Source organism: Oncorhynchus nerka, linkage group LG18 (genome assembly GCF_034236695.1).
Source record: "Oncorhynchus nerka isolate Pitt River linkage group LG18, Oner_Uvic_2.0, whole genome shotgun sequence".
In the NCBI taxonomy this organism is placed as follows: domain Eukaryota; kingdom Metazoa; phylum Chordata; class Actinopteri; order Salmoniformes; family Salmonidae; genus Oncorhynchus; species Oncorhynchus nerka.
This window is the reverse complement of record NC_088413.1, coordinates 16,121,322-16,136,738: the sequence shown is the minus strand read 5'-3', so window position 1 is coordinate 16,136,738 and position 15,417 is coordinate 16,121,322. Positions and strand designations below refer to the sequence as shown.

General features: G+C 39.6%; 1 protein-coding gene across 1 annotated transcript in view; it reads right to left on the bottom strand.

Moving 5' to 3' along the window:
- Positions 1 to 15,417, bottom strand: part of dnah6 (dynein, axonemal, heavy chain 6) — a 184,285-nt gene that overhangs the window by 50,754 nt on the left and 118,114 nt on the right. Inside the window, exons 56-60 of the mRNA XM_065004536.1 lie at positions 15,058 to 15,197; positions 14,860 to 14,953; positions 11,463 to 11,598; positions 3,388 to 3,575; positions 2,364 to 2,554 (exon numbers count right to left, since the gene is read on the bottom strand). Of these exons, the coding sequence (XP_064860608.1) occupies positions 2,364 to 2,554; positions 3,388 to 3,575; positions 11,463 to 11,598; positions 14,860 to 14,953; positions 15,058 to 15,197 (749 nt within the window). The remainder of the gene's footprint in view (positions 1 to 2,363; positions 2,555 to 3,387; positions 3,576 to 11,462; positions 11,599 to 14,859; positions 14,954 to 15,057; positions 15,198 to 15,417) is intronic.

Here is a 15,417-nt window from a genome sequence, read left to right as displayed (position 1 = left end):
TGGAGAGAGAGACAGAGGTTAATACTGAGAGACAGAGTTAATACTGAGAGACAGAGAGTTAATACTGAGAGACAGAGTTAATACTGAGAGACAGAGAGATAATACTGAGAGACAGAGTTAATACTGAGACAGAGAGTTAAGAGTTAATACTGAGAGACAGAGGATTAATACTGAGAGACAGAATTAATACTGAGAGACAGAGTTAATACTGAGAGACAGAGAGTTAATACTGAGAGACAGAGTTAATACTGAGAGACAGAGAGTTAATACTGAGAGACAGAGAGTTAATACTGAGAGACAGAGTTAATACTGAGAGACAGAGAGTTAATAATGAGAGACAGAGAGTTAATACTGAGAGAAAGAGAGATAATACTGAGAGACAGAGTTAATACTGAGAGACAGAGGGTTAATACTGAGAGACAGAGAGTTAATACTGAGAGACAGAGAGATAATACTGAGAGACAGAGTTAATACTGAGAGACAGAGGGTTAATACTGAGAGACAGAGTTAATACTGAGAGACAGATGATTAATACTGAGAGACAGATGATTAATACTGAGAGACAGATGATTAATACTGAGAGACAGAGTTAATACTGAGAGACCAGAGGATTAATACTGAGAGACAGAGTTAATACTGAGAGACAGAGGAGTAATACTGAGAGACATAGTTAATACTGAGAGACAGAGTTAATACTGAGAGACAGAGAGTTAATACTGAGAGACAGGGTTAATACTGAGAGACAGAGGATTACTACTGAGAGACAGAGAGTTAATACTGAGAGACAGAGGATTAATACTGAGAGACAGAAATTTAATACTGAGAGACAGACAGTTAATACTGAGAGACAGAGTTAACACTGAAAGACAGAGTTAATACTGAGAGACAGAGAGTTAATACTGAGAGACAGAGGATTAATACTGAGAGACAGAGAGTTAATACTGAGAGACAGAGAGTTAATACTGAGATACAGAGTTAACACTGAGAGACAGAGAGTTAATACTGAGAGACAGAGAGTTAATACTGAGAGACAGAGAGTTAATACTGAGAGACAAAGGATTAATACTGAGAGACAGAGAGTTAATACTGAGATACAGAGTTAACACTGAGAGACAGAGAGTTAATACTGAGAGACAGAGTTAACACAGAGACAGAGGATTAATACTGAGAGACAGAGAGTTAATACTGAGAGACAGAGAGTTAATACTGAGAGACAGAGTTAATACTGAGAGACAGAGAGTTAATACTGAGAGACAGAGTTAATACTGAGAGACAGAGTTCATACTGAGAGACAGAGAGTTAATACTGAGAGACAGAGTTCATACTGAGAGACAGAGTTAATACTGAGAGACAGAGAGTTCATACTGAGAGACATAGTTAATACTGAGAGACAGAGAGTTAATACTGAGAGACAGAGAGTTAATACTGAGATACAGAGTTAACACTGAGAGACAGAGGATTAATACTGAGAGACAGAGAGTTAATACTGAGAGACAGAGAGTTAATACTGAGAGACAGAGGGTTAATATTGAGAGACAGAGAGGACCCTGACCTAGAGAGATAGAGACAGAGTTAATACTGAGAGACAGAGAGGACCCTGACCTAGAGAGATAGAGACAGAGTTAATACTGAGAGACAGAGAGGACCCTGACCTAGAGAGATAGAGACAGAGTTAATACTGAGAGACAGAGAGGACCCTGACCTAGAGAGATAGAGACAGAGTTAATACTGAGAGACAGAGAGGACCCTGACCTAGAGAGATAGAGACAGAGTTAATACTGAGAGACAGAGAGGACCCTGACCTAGAGAGATAGAGACAGAGTTAATACTGAGAGACAGAGAGTTCACCCTGACCTAGACAGATAGAGACAGAGTTAATACTGAGAGACAGAGAGGACCCTTAGAGAGATAGAGACAGAGTTAATACTGAGAGACAGAGAGGACCCTTAATAGATAGAGACAGAGTTAATACTGAGAGACAGAGAGGACCCTTAATAGAGAGACAGAGACAGAGTTAATACTGAGAGACAGAGAGGACCCTGACCTAGAGAGATAGAGACAGAGTTAATACTGAGAGACAGAGAGGACCCTGACCTAGAGAGAGATTTGTCTTGATTTATTTTTCATTGAACCTTTATTTAACTAGGCAAGTCAGTTAAGAACAAATTCTTATTTACAATGACGGCCTCCACCAGCCAAACCTGGACACATGCTGAGAAAGAAGGACAAGTTGTTAATACTGAGATGCAGGGGACGGACATAGAGAGGGGAACAGTCTCAGAGAGGGGGACAGTGTTACCCAACTACCCCTCCCTCCCTCCCTCCCCCTTCTCCTCCATCCTAACGCTGTCCCACCCCCTCACCTGTCCAGGTATCCCCTCTCCTTGGCGAAGCGTTGGAAGGCTCCCATGGGGTCTGATCCGGTACTGAGGATGAAGACCAGGGGGGTGGAGGGAGACATGTCACTGTAGAGAGTGGCCAGGTCAACAGGAGGGTTCTCTACAAACTGTTTCCCCAGGCTCACGATCACAAACTCTGTCACCGCAAACACCACCTAGAGGGAGGGAGGGAGAGTAAAGTCAACTCCCTCTGGCTATCTACTCTGATTCCAGAGTTCTCTCCTCTGAGTGTTTCAGAGAGCAGAATAACTGCATTTACAAACGTTCAACACCAGCGGAATATGGCCGCTGTCAGCAAACGTTGGCAAAAAAACATCATAAAAATGTTGCCAGCAGCACAGTTACAGTCACCAACACTCAGGGGGCGGCAGGGTAGCCTAGTGGTTAGAGCGTTGGACTAGTAACCGGAAGGTTGCAAGTTCAAATCCCTGAGCTGACAAGGTACAAATCTGTCGCTCTGCCCCTGAACAGGCAGTTAACCCACTGTTCCTAGGCCGTCATTGAAAATAAGAATTTGTTCTTAACTGACTTGCCTAGTTAAATAAAGGTAAAATAAATCAAATTAAAATAACATGAAAACAGCCTAACCAGCTCTGCTTGCTCAAGGAAAATGGTCAGAGTGAGGTGTTCTCTCATTATGTGTCTGGAAGTAGCTAGTCAGTTAGCTTGGGTGGTTGACGATAGTTGTGAGGTCAGAACGCTCGGCTCAAACCTCGCGCCAGAGCGTCCAGTATGCGCTCTGAACGCTCCGAGAGCCAAACACTCTGGATTTACCAATGTACAATCTGACCACACTCTGGCACTCCAGATTGAATTTAAGAACACATCCTAAATAAAACGGATGGATGAACATAACTGCAAATATGGCTGTGTGGCCTGAAGGGCAACTCCTATCAAATATGACCATTGATATACAACATACAATGAGAGAGATGCCAAGAAAACTGGCAGCACTTTCACCATCACGCACACCAACAACCCCCACTACCTTCTCCTCCATGAAGCTCTTGATGAGCACCAGTTTCTGGAAGGCCCCCAGTCTCTGATCCCAGTGACCCCTGACCCCGTCTGCCTTTTCCTTCTCTTCTTCAGACATCTCCTCTGAGTAGGGAGGCAGCTGGGAGTCAGACACGTAGCCCTGCCAGTTCTCTGGGTTGAAACACACTTCCAGACGACCTGGGAACACACACTCCAATATTCATCTACTTCTGTAGCTAGGCAGAAGAGTGTGTGTTCCCATTGACAACATTGACATTGACATCATTAGCAGATTAAGGTAGTGGTAATCTCTAGGCTATTTTAGCTGTGTTACTACTCTACCTAGTGGTAATCTCTAGGCTATTTTAGCTGTGTTACTACTCTACCTAGTGGTAATCTCTAGGTTATTTTAGCTGTGTTACTACTCTACCTAGTGGTAATCTCTAGGTTATTTTAGCTGTGTTACTACTCTACCTAGTGGTAATCTCTAGGTTATTTTAGCTGTGTTACTACCTACCTAGTGGTAATCTCTAGGTTATTTTAGCTGTGTTACTACTCTACCTAGTGGTAATCTCTAGGTTATTTTAGCTGTGTTACTACTCTACCTAGTGGTAATCTCTAGGTTATTTTAGCTGTGTTACTACTCTACCTAGTGGTAATCTCTAGGTTATTTTAGCTGTGTTACTACTCTACCTAGTGGTAATCTCTAGGTTATTTTAGCTGTGTTACTACTCTACCTAGTGGTAATCTCTAGGTTATTTTAGCTGTGTGTTACAACTCTACCTAGTGGTAATCTCTAGGTTATTTTAGCTGTGTTACTACTCTACCTAGTTTTATAGAGATGGGTGTCTAGGTTATTTTAGTTGTGTTACTACTCTACCTAGTGGTAATCTCTAGGTTATTTTAAACTGTGTTACTACTCTACCTAGTGGTAATCTCTAGGTTATTTTAGCTGTGTTACTACTCTACCTAGTGGTAATCTCTAGGTTATTTTAGCTGTGTGTTACTACTCTACCTATTTTAGCTGGTAATCTCTAGGTTATTTTAGCTGTGTGGTAATCTACTGTGTGTTACTCTACCTAGTTTTATAGAGTTTTATAGAATGTGTCTAGGTTATTTTAGCTGTGTTACTACTCTACCTAGTGGTAATCTCTAGGTTATTTTAGCTGTGTTACTACTCTACCTAGTGGTAATCTCTAGGTTATTTTAGCTGTGTTACTACTCTACCTAGTGGTAATCTCTAGGTTATTTTAGCTGTGTTTACTCTACCTACCTAGTGGTAATCTCTAGGTTATTTTAGCTGTTTACTCTACCTAGTGGTAATCTCTAGGTTATTTTAGCTGTGTTACTACTCTACCTAGTGGTAATCTCTAGGTTATTTTAGCTGTGTGTTACTACTCTACCTACCTAGTGGTAATCTCTAGGTTATTTTAGCTGTGTTACTACTCTACCTAGTGGTAATCTCTAGGTTATTTTAGCTGTGTTACTACTCTACCTAGTGGTAATCTCTAGGTTATTTTAGCTGTGTGTTACTACTCTACCTAGTGGTAATCTCTAGGTTATTTTAGCTGTGTTACTACTCTACCTAGTGGTAATCTCTAGGTTATTTTAGCTGTGTTACTACTCTACCTAGTGGTAATCTCTAGGTTATTTTAGCTGTGTTACTACTCTACCTAGTGGTAATCTCTAGGTTATTTTAGCTGTGTTACTACTCTACCTAGTGGTAATCTCTGGGTTATTTTAGCTGTGTGTTACTACTCTACCTAGTGGTAATCTCTAGGTTATTTTAGCTGTGTGTTACTCTACCTAGTGGTAATCTCTAGGTTATTTTAGCTGTGTTACTACTCTACCTAGTGGTAATCTCTAGGTTATTTTAGCTGTGTTACTACTATACCTAGTGGTAATCTCTAGGTTATTTTAGCTGTGTGTTACTCTACCTAGTGGTAATCTCAAGGTTATTTTAGCTGTGTTACTACTCTAGCTAGTGGTAATCTCTCGGTTATTTTAGCTGTGTGTTACTACTCTACCTAGTGGTAATCTCTAGGTTATTTTAGCTGTGTTACTACTCTACCTAGTGGTAATCTCTAGGTTATTTTAGCTGTGTTACTACTCTACCTAGTGGTAATCTCTAGGTTATTTTAGCTGTGTTTACTACTCTACCTAGTGGTAATCTCTAGGTTATTTTAGCTGTGTTACTACTCTACCTAGTGGTAATCTCTAGGTTATTTTAGCTGTGTGTTACAACTCTACCTAGTGGTAATCTCTAGGTTATTTTAGCTGTGTTATTACTCTACCTAGTTTTATAGAGATGGGTGTCTAGGTTATTTTAGCTGTGTTACTACTCTACCTAGTTTTATAGAGATGGGTGTCTAGGTTATTTTAGTTGTGTTACTACTCTACCTAGTGGTAATCTCTAGGTTATTTTAAACTGTGTTACTACTCTACCTAGTGGTAATCTCTAGGTTATTTTAGCTGTGTTACTACTCTACCTAGTGGTAATCTCTAGGTTATTTTAGCTGTGTTACTACTCTACCTAGTGGTAATCTCTAGGTTATTTTAGCTGTGTTACTACTCTACCTAGTGGTAATCTCTAGGTTATTTTAGCTGTGTTACTACTCTACCTAGTGGTAATCTCTAGGTTATTTTAGCTGTGTTACTACTCTACCTAGTGGTAATCTCTAGGTTATTTTAGCTGTGTGTTACTACTCTACCTAGTGGTAATCTCTAGGTTATTTTAGCTGTGTTACTACTCTACCTAGTGGTAATCTCTAGGTTATTTTAGCTGTGTTACTACTCTACCTAGTGGTAATCTCTAGGTTATTTTAGCTGTGTTACTACTCTACCTAGTGGTAATCTCTAGGTTATTTTAGCTGTGTTACTACTCTACCTAGTGGTAATCTCTAGGTTATTTTAGCTGTGTTACTACTCTACCTAGTGGTAATCTCTAGGTTATTTTAGCTGTGTTACTACTCTACCTAGTGGTAATCTCTAGGTTATTTTAGCTGTGTTACTACTCTACCTAGTGGTAATCTCTAGGTTATTTTAGCTGTGTGTTACTACTCTACCTAGTGGTAATCTCTAGGTTATTTTAGCTGTGTTACTACTCTACCTAGTGGTAATCTCTAGGTTATTTTAGCTGTGTGTTACTACTCTACCTAGTGGTAATCTCTAGGTTATTTTAGCTGTGTTACTACTCTACCTAGTGGTAATCTCTAGGTTATTTTAGCTGTGTTACTACTCTACCTAGTGGTAATCTCTAGGTTATTTTAGCTGTGTTACTACTCTACCTAGTGGTAATCTCTAGGTTATTTTAGCTGTGTGTTACTACTCTACCTAGTGGTAAGCTGTGTGTCTAGGTTATTTTAGCTGTGTTACTACTCTACCTAGTGGTAATCTCTATTTTAGGTTTATTTTAGCTGTGTTACTACTCTACCTAGTGGTAATCTCTAGGTTATTTTAGCTGTGTTACTACTCTACCTAGTGGTAATCTCTAGGTTATTTTAGCTGTGTTACTACTCTACCTAGTGGTAATCTCTAGGTTATTTTAGCTGTGTTACTACTCTACCTAGTGGTAATCTCTAGGTTATTTTAGCTGTGTGTTACTACTCTACCTAGTGGTAATCTCTAGGTTATTTTAGCTGTGTTACTACTCTACCTAGTGGTAATCTCTAGGTTATTTTAGCTGTGTTACTACTCTACCTAGTGGTAATCTCTAGGTTATTTTAGCTGTGTGTTACAACTCTACCTAGTGGTAATCTCTAGGTTATTTTAGCTGTGTTACTACTCTACCTAGTGGTAATCTCTAGGTTATTTTAGCTGTGTTACTACTCTACCTAGTGGTAATCTCTAGGTTATTTTAGCTGTGTGTTACTCTACCTAGTGGTAATCTCTAGGTTATTTTAGCTGTGTTACTACTCTACCTAGTGGTAATCTCTAGGTTATTTTAGCTGTGTTACTACTCTACCTAGTGGTAATCTCTAGGTTATTTTAGCTGTGTTACTACTCTACCTAGTGGTAATCTCTAGGTTATTTTAGCTGTGTTACTACTCTACCTAGTGGTAATCTCTAGGTTATTTTAGCTGTGTGTTACTACTCTACCTAGTGGTAATCTCTAGGTTATTTTAGCTGTGTTACTACTCTACCTAGTGGTAATCTCTAGGTTATTTTAGCTGTGTGTTACTACTCTACCTAGTGGTAATCTCTAGGTTATTTTAGCTGTGTTTACTACTCTACCTAGTGGTAATCTCTAGGTTATTTTAGCTGTGTTACTACTCTACCTAGTGGTAATCTCTAGGTTATTTTAGCTGTGTGTTACAACTCTACCTAGTGGTAATCTCTAGGTTATTTTAGCTGTGTTATTACTCTACCTAGTTTTATAGAGATGGGTGTCTAGGTTATTTTAGCTGTGTTACTACTCTACCTAGTTTTATAGAGATGGGTGTCTAGGTTATTTTAGTTGTGTTACTACTCTACCTAGTGGTAATCTCTAGGTTATTTTAAACTGTGTTACTACTCTACCTAGTGGTAATCTCTAGGTTATTTTAGCTGTGTTACTACTCTACCTAGTGGTAATCTCTAGGTTATTTTAGCTGTGTTACTACTCTACCTAGTGGTAATCTCTAGGTTATTTTAGCTGTGTGTTACTACTCTACCTAGTGGTAATCTCTAGGTTATTTTAGCTGTGTTACTACTCTACCTAGTGGTAATCTCTAATCTCTAGGTTATTTTAGCTGTGTGTACTACTCTACCTAGTGGTAATCTCTAGGTTATTTTAGCTGTGTTTACTACTCTACCTAGTGGTAATCTCTAGGTTATTTTAGCTGTGTTACTACTCTACCTAGTGGTAATCTCTAGGTTATTTTAGCTGTGTTACTACTCTACCTAGTGGTAATCTCTAGGTTATTTTAGCTGTGTTACTACTCTACCTAGTGGTAATCTCTGGGTTATTTTAGCTGTGTGTGGTACTACTGTGTTACTACCCTAGTGGTAATCTCTAGGTTATTTTAGCTGTGTTACTACTCTACCTAGTGGTAATCTCTAGGTTATTTTAGCTGTGTGTTACTACTCTACCTAGTGGTAATCTCTAGGTTATTTTAGCTGTGTTACTACTCTACCTAGTGGTAATCTCTCGGTTATTTTAGCTGTGTGTTACTACTCTACCTAGTGGTAATCTCTAGGTTATTTTAGCTGTGTTACTACTCTACCTAGTGGTAATCTCTATTTTAGTTATTTTAGCTGTGTTATTAGTGGTAATCTCTAGGTTATTTTAGCTGTGTTACTACTCTACCTAGTGGTAATCTCTAGGTTATTTTAGCTGTGTTACTACTCTACCTAGTGGTAATCTCTAGGTTATTTTAGCTGTGTTACTACTCTACCTAGTGGTAATCTCTAGGTTATTTTAGCTGTGTTACTACTACTACCTAGTGGTAATCTCTAGGTTATTTTAGCTGTGTTACTACTCTACCTAGTGGTAATCTCTAGGTTATTTTAGCTGTGTTACTACTCTACCTAGTGGTAATCTCTAGGTTATTTTAGCTGTGTTTACTACTCTACCTAGTGGTAATCTCTAGGTTATTTTAGCTGTGTTACTACTACTACCTACCTAGTGGTAATCTCTAGGTTATTTTAGCTGTGTTACTACTCTACCTAGTGGTAATCTCTAGGTTATTTTAGCTGTGTTACTACTCTACCTAGTGGTAATCTCTAGGTTATTTTAGCTGTGTTACTACTCTACCTAGTGGTAATCTCTAGGTTATTTTAGCTGTGTGTTACTACTCTACCTAGTGGTAATCTCTAGGTTATTTTAGCTGTGTTACTACTCTACCTAGTGGTAATCTCTAGGTTATTTTAGCTGTGTTACTAGTGGTAATCCTAGTTATTTTAGCTGTGTTACTACTCTACCTAGTGGTAATCTCTAGGTTATTTTAGCTGTGTTACTACTCTACCTAGTGGTAATCTCTGGGTTATTTTAGCTGTGTGTTACTACTCTACCTAGTGGTAATCTCTTATTTTAGGTTATTTTAGCTGTTATTTTAGTGTTACTACTCTACCTAGTGGTAATCTCTAGGTTATTTTAGCTGTGTTACTACTCTACCTAGTGGTAATCTCTAGGTTATTTTAGCTGTGTTTACTACTCTACCTAGTGGTAATCTCTAGGTTATTTTAGCTGTGTGTTACTACTCTACCTAGTGGTAATCTCTAGGTTATTTTAGCTGTGTTACTACTCTACCTAGTGGTAATCTCTAGGTTATTTTAGCTGTGTTACTACTCTACCTAGTGGTAATCTCTAGGTTATTTTAGCTGTGTTACTACTCTACCTAGTGGTAATCTCTAGGTTATTTTAGCTGTGTGTTACTACTCTACCTAGTGGTAATCTCTAGGTTATTTTAGCTGTGTGTTACAACTCTACCTAGTGGTAATCTCTAGGTTATTTTAGCTGTGTTACTACTCTACCTAGTGGTAATCTCTAGGTTATTTTAGCTGTGTTACTACTCTACCTAGTGGTAATCTCTAGGTTATTTTTAGCTGTGTTACTACTCTACCTAGTGGTAATCTCTGGGTTATTTTAGCTGTGTGTTACTACTCTACCTAGTGGTAATCTCTAGGTTATTTTAGCTGTGTTACTACTCTACCTAGTGGTAATCTCTAGGTTATTTTAGCTGTGTTACTACTCTACCTAGTGGTAATCTCTAGGTTATTTTAGCTGTGTTACTACTCTACCTAGTGGTAATCTCTAGGTTATTTTAGCTGTGTTACTACTCTACCTAGTGGTAATCTCTCGGTTATTTTAGCTGTGTTACTACTCTACCTAGTGGTAATCTCTCGGTTATTTTAGCTGTGTGTTACTACTCTACCTAGTGGTAATCTCTAGGTTATTTTAGCTGTGTTACTACTCTACCTAGTGGTAATCTCTAGGTTATTTTAGCTGTGTGTTACAACTCTACCTAGTGGTAATCTCTAGGTTATTTTAGCTGTGTTACTACTCTACCTAGTGGTAATCTCTAGGTTATTTTAGCTGTGTTACTACTCTACCTAGTGGTAATCTCTAGGTTATTTTAGCTGTGTTACTACTCTACCTAGTGGTAATCTCTGGGTTATTTTAGCTGTGTGTTACTACTCTACCTAGTGGTAATCTCTAGGTTATTTTAGCTGTGTGTTACTCTACCTAGTGGTAATCTCTATGTTATTTTAGCTGTGTTACTACTCTACCTAGTGGTAATCTCTAGGTTATTTTAGCTGTGTTACTACTCTACCTAGTGGTAATCTCTGGGTTATTTTAGCTGTGTGTTACTACTCTACCTAGTGGTAATCTCTAGGTTATTTTAGCTGTGTGTTACTCTACCTAGTGGTAATCTCTATGTTATTTTAGCTGTGTTACTACTCTACCTAGTGGTAATCTCTCGGTTATTTTAGCTGTGTTACTACTCTACCTAGTGGTAATCTCTCGGTTATTTTAGCTGTGTGTTACTACTCTACCTAGTGGTAATCTCTCGGTTATTTTAGCTGTGTTACTACTCTACCTAGTGGTAATCTCTAGGTTATTTTAGCTGTGTTACTACTCTACCTAGTGGTAATCTCTAGGTTATTTTAGCTGTGTGTTACAACTCTACCTAGTGGTAATCTCTAGGTTATTTTAGCTGTGTTACTACTCTACCTAGTGGTAATCTCTAGGTTATTTTAGCTGTGTTACTACTCTACCTAGTGGTAATCTCTAGGTTATTTTAGCTGTGTTACTACTCTACCTAGTGGTAATCTCTGGGTTATTTTAGCTGTGTGTTACTACTCTACCTAGTGGTAATCTCTAGGTTATTTTAGCTGTGTTACTACTCTACCTAGTGGTAATCTCTAGGTTATTTTAGCTGTGTGTTACTACTCTACCTAGTGGTAATCTCTAGGTTATTTTAGCTGTGTTACTACTCTACCTAGTTTCATAGAGATGGGTGTCTAGGTTATTTTAGCTGTGTGTTACTACTCTACCTAGTTTTATAGAGATGGGTGTCTAGGTTATTTTAGCTGTGTGTTATTACTCTACCTAGTTTTATAGAGATGGGTGTCTAGGTTATTTTAGCTGTGTTACTACTCTACCTAGTTTTATAGAGATGGGTGTGGCGGTGATCTCTCTCTTGATGCCGTTGAAGCAGGGCAGAGTGTCCTCCAGCTCACAGCATGTCTGCCAGGTAAACTCTGACAGCCATGGCACCTCAGGCCTCTCTGGATGATCCTGATGGGGGAGAGGGAGGGAGAGAGAGACAGGGGGAGGGAGGGAGAGAGAGACAGGGGGAGGGAGAGAGAGAGACAGGGGGAGGGAGGGAGAGAGAGACAGGGGGAGGAGGAAGAGACAGGGAGGAGGGAGGGAGAGAGAGACAGGGGAGCGAGGGAGAGAGAGAGAGAGACAGGGGGAGGGAGGGAGAGAGAGCCAGCCAGGGGGAGGGAGGGAGAGAGAGAGAGCCAGGAGGGAGGGAGGAAGAGAGAAGGAGTGGAGATAGAAGAGAATGATAGATAGAGGGGGGGGTGTGGAGAGGAGACAGAAGAGGAGGGGAGGACAAGGGGACATTGGGTATTACGTGGAGAACCGAGGTGATGGATGGAGAGAAGATGAGGTGTGGGGTGAAAAGAAGATAAGCAGGGGAGGACGGAGGACCAGGACATAATTTTAATGAGAATGGTCCCCCAATGGTTTAGGGTCCCAGTTTCAGACAAAGCGGCCATCTTTCCCCTGCTTAAATAACGACATATAGAGACAGACTAAACCGCCCATTAGATATAGAGTCATTGAATAATACATTCAGCAATCCACTCTTGTCAGAACTCTTCAAAAAACCCTGCTCTAGAGAAAGATTTTGAAGTCTGTGTCCCAACACACTGTTCTCAGGCTAGTTTAGTGTATGGCACACCTTATGATTAGAGTTAGAATTGGGGAGGGTTAGCTGATCCTAGATCTGTGTCTCTGGAGACAGCTAAGTCATTGACTACACACAGACACATGGGGACATCAGTATTCTACACACAGTCACAGGTTAGAGGGGACTCTCTCCCCCTCTCTGTTTCTCTCTCCTGCAGAGCGGAAAAGAGGCTGACAAGCCCTCTGGTATACAGGCACTCTTAACTAGGAGATTTAAAATGATGCATTCCTAATGGGCTGAGTAAAGACTGCTGAGGGATAGAAGAAGTGTGAATCATTGACTGGCTCAAGACATATCTTCATTTTAGGGAGAGATTCCAGACAGCCCTGTTATAGACCAGTGACAATGGACTGATGATTCCAGACAGCCCTGTTATAGACCAGTGACAATGGACTGATGATTCCAGACAGCCCTGTTATAGACCAGTGACAATGGACAGATGATTCCAGACAGCCCTGTTATAGACCAGTGACAATGGACTGATGATTCCAGACAGCCCTGTTATAGACCAGTGACAATGGACAGATGATTCCAGACAGCCCTGTTATAGACCAGTGACAATGGACTGATGATTCCAGACAGCCCTGTTATAGACCAGTGACAATGGACTGATGATTCCAGACAGCCCTGTTATAGACCAGTGACAATGGACTGATGATTCCAGACAGCCCTGTTATAGACCAGTGACAATGGACTGATGATTCCAGACAGCCCTGTTATAGACCAGTGACAATGGACTGATGATTCCAGACAGCCCTGTTATAGACCAGTGACAATGGACAGATTATTTATGTTGTGCTGCATATTACAACAAACCTGAGCCCTGTTTCTGGTTTGGGTTTGAACAGTAATATGATTGGTAAAGGGCTGAAATATAAACTCTATGATTGGTAAAGGGCTGAAATATAAACTCTATGATTGGTAAAGGGCTGAAATATAAACTCTATGATTGGTAAAGGGCTGAAATATAAACTCTATGATTGGTAAAGGGCTGAAATATAAACTCTATGATTGGTAAAGGGCTGAAATATAAACTCTATGATTGGTAAAGGGCTGAAATATAAACTCTATGATTGAATAAGGGGCTGAAATATAAACTCTATGATTGGTAAAGGGCTGAAATATAAACTCTATGATTGGTAAAGGGTTTGAAATATAAACTCTATGATTGGTAAAGGGCTGAAATATAAACTCTATGATTGGTAAAGGGCTGAAATATAAACTCTATGATTGGTAAAGGGCTGAAATATAAACTCTATGATTGGTAAAGGGCTGAAATATAAACTCTATGATTGGTAAAGGGCTGAAATATAAACTCTATGATTGGTAAAGGGCTGAAATACAAACTCTATGATTGGTAAAGGGCTGAAATATAAACTCTATGATTGGTAAAGGTCTTGAAATATAAACTCTATGATTGGTAAAGGGCTGAAATATAAACTATATGATTGGTAAAGGGCTGAAATATAAACTCTATGATTGGTAAAGGGCTGAAATATAAACTCTATGATTGGTAAAGGGCTGAAATATAAACTCTATGATTGGTAAAGGTCTGAAATATAAACTCTATGATTGGTAAAGGGCTGAAATATAAACTCTATGATTGGTAAAGGGCTGAAATATAAACTCTATGATTGGTAAAGGTCTTGAAATATAAACTCTATGATTGGTAAAGGGCTGAAATATAAACTCTATGATTGGTAAAGGGCTGAAATATAAACTCTATGATTGGTAAAGGGCTGAAATATAAACTCTATGATTGGTAAAGGGCTGAAATATAAACTCTATGATTGGTAAAGGGCTGAAATATAAACTATGATTGGTAAAGGGCTGAAATATAAACTCTATGATTGGTAAAGGGCTGAAATATAAACTCTATGATTGGTAAAGGGCTGAAATATAAACTCTATGATTGGTAAAGGTCTTGAAATATAAACTCTATGATTGGTAAAGGTCTGAAATATAAACTCTATGATTGGTAAAGGGCTGAAATATAAACTCTATGATTGGTAAAGGGCTGAAATATAAACTCTATGATTGAATAAGGGGCTGAAATATAAACTCTATGATTGGTAAAGGGCTGAAATATAAACTCTATGATTGGTAAAGGTCTTGAAATATAAACTCTATGATTGGTAAAGGGCTGAAATATAAACTCTATGATTGGTAAAGGGCTGAAATATAAACTCTATGATTGGTAAAGGGCTGAAATATAAACTCTATGATTGGTAAAGGTCTTATAAACTCTATGAAATATAAACTCTATGATTGGTAAAGGGCTGAAATATAAACTCTATGATTGGTAAAGGGCTGAAATATAAACTCTATGATTGGTAAAGGGCTGAAATATAAACTCTATGATTGGTAAAGGGCTGAAATATAAACTCTATGATTGGTAAAGGTCTTGAAATATAAACTCTATGATTGGTAAAGGGCTTGAAATTCTTCCTGTGATTTGCTAAGAGCTCACATATCTATCATTTTTGACTGGCTTAGAGTGGACACTAGCCTTTAATTGGCTGACAGTGGACGATAGTCCCATTTGATTGGCTGACGGGCCCGTCAATCAACCTGAGTACCTTGTCTAGGGGGGGCGCTCCTCGCAGGAAGTGCTGCCACTCTGCGTCAGTGACCTCCCCATGCTGGCGCATGATGTCCACACAAAGCATGAAGCTGTAATACCAAAAATAAGAATCATCATCATCATCATGAATATATTTGTAGAGCCCATTTGATACCCACAATGCAGCTTAAAGAAAAGGTCAAACCCCCTTTACCTGTAGATGGTCTTGTGCTGCTCAAACAGGCCACGGGATATGTTGGTGTAGCTGGTGAGCAAGGTCTGGTCCAGGAGGATCTGCAGGCGCTCTTCCAGAACACTGCTCTTCTCTGATATCTCTATGGTGGAGTTAAAGAGCTACAGGGGAGGGGGGTCAGAGAGAGCAGGGGAGAGGGAGGAAGGTGGGGAGGGGGATCAGGGAGAGCAGGGGAGAGGGGGGAATAAGAAAGGGGAAGAGGTGATCAGGGAGAGCAGGTGAGAGGGAGTAAGGAGGGGAGGGGGATCAGAGAGAGCAGGTGAGAGGGAGGAAGGTGGGGAGGGGGAAAGAGGAGATGATCAGGGGAGAGAGAGGGGAGGG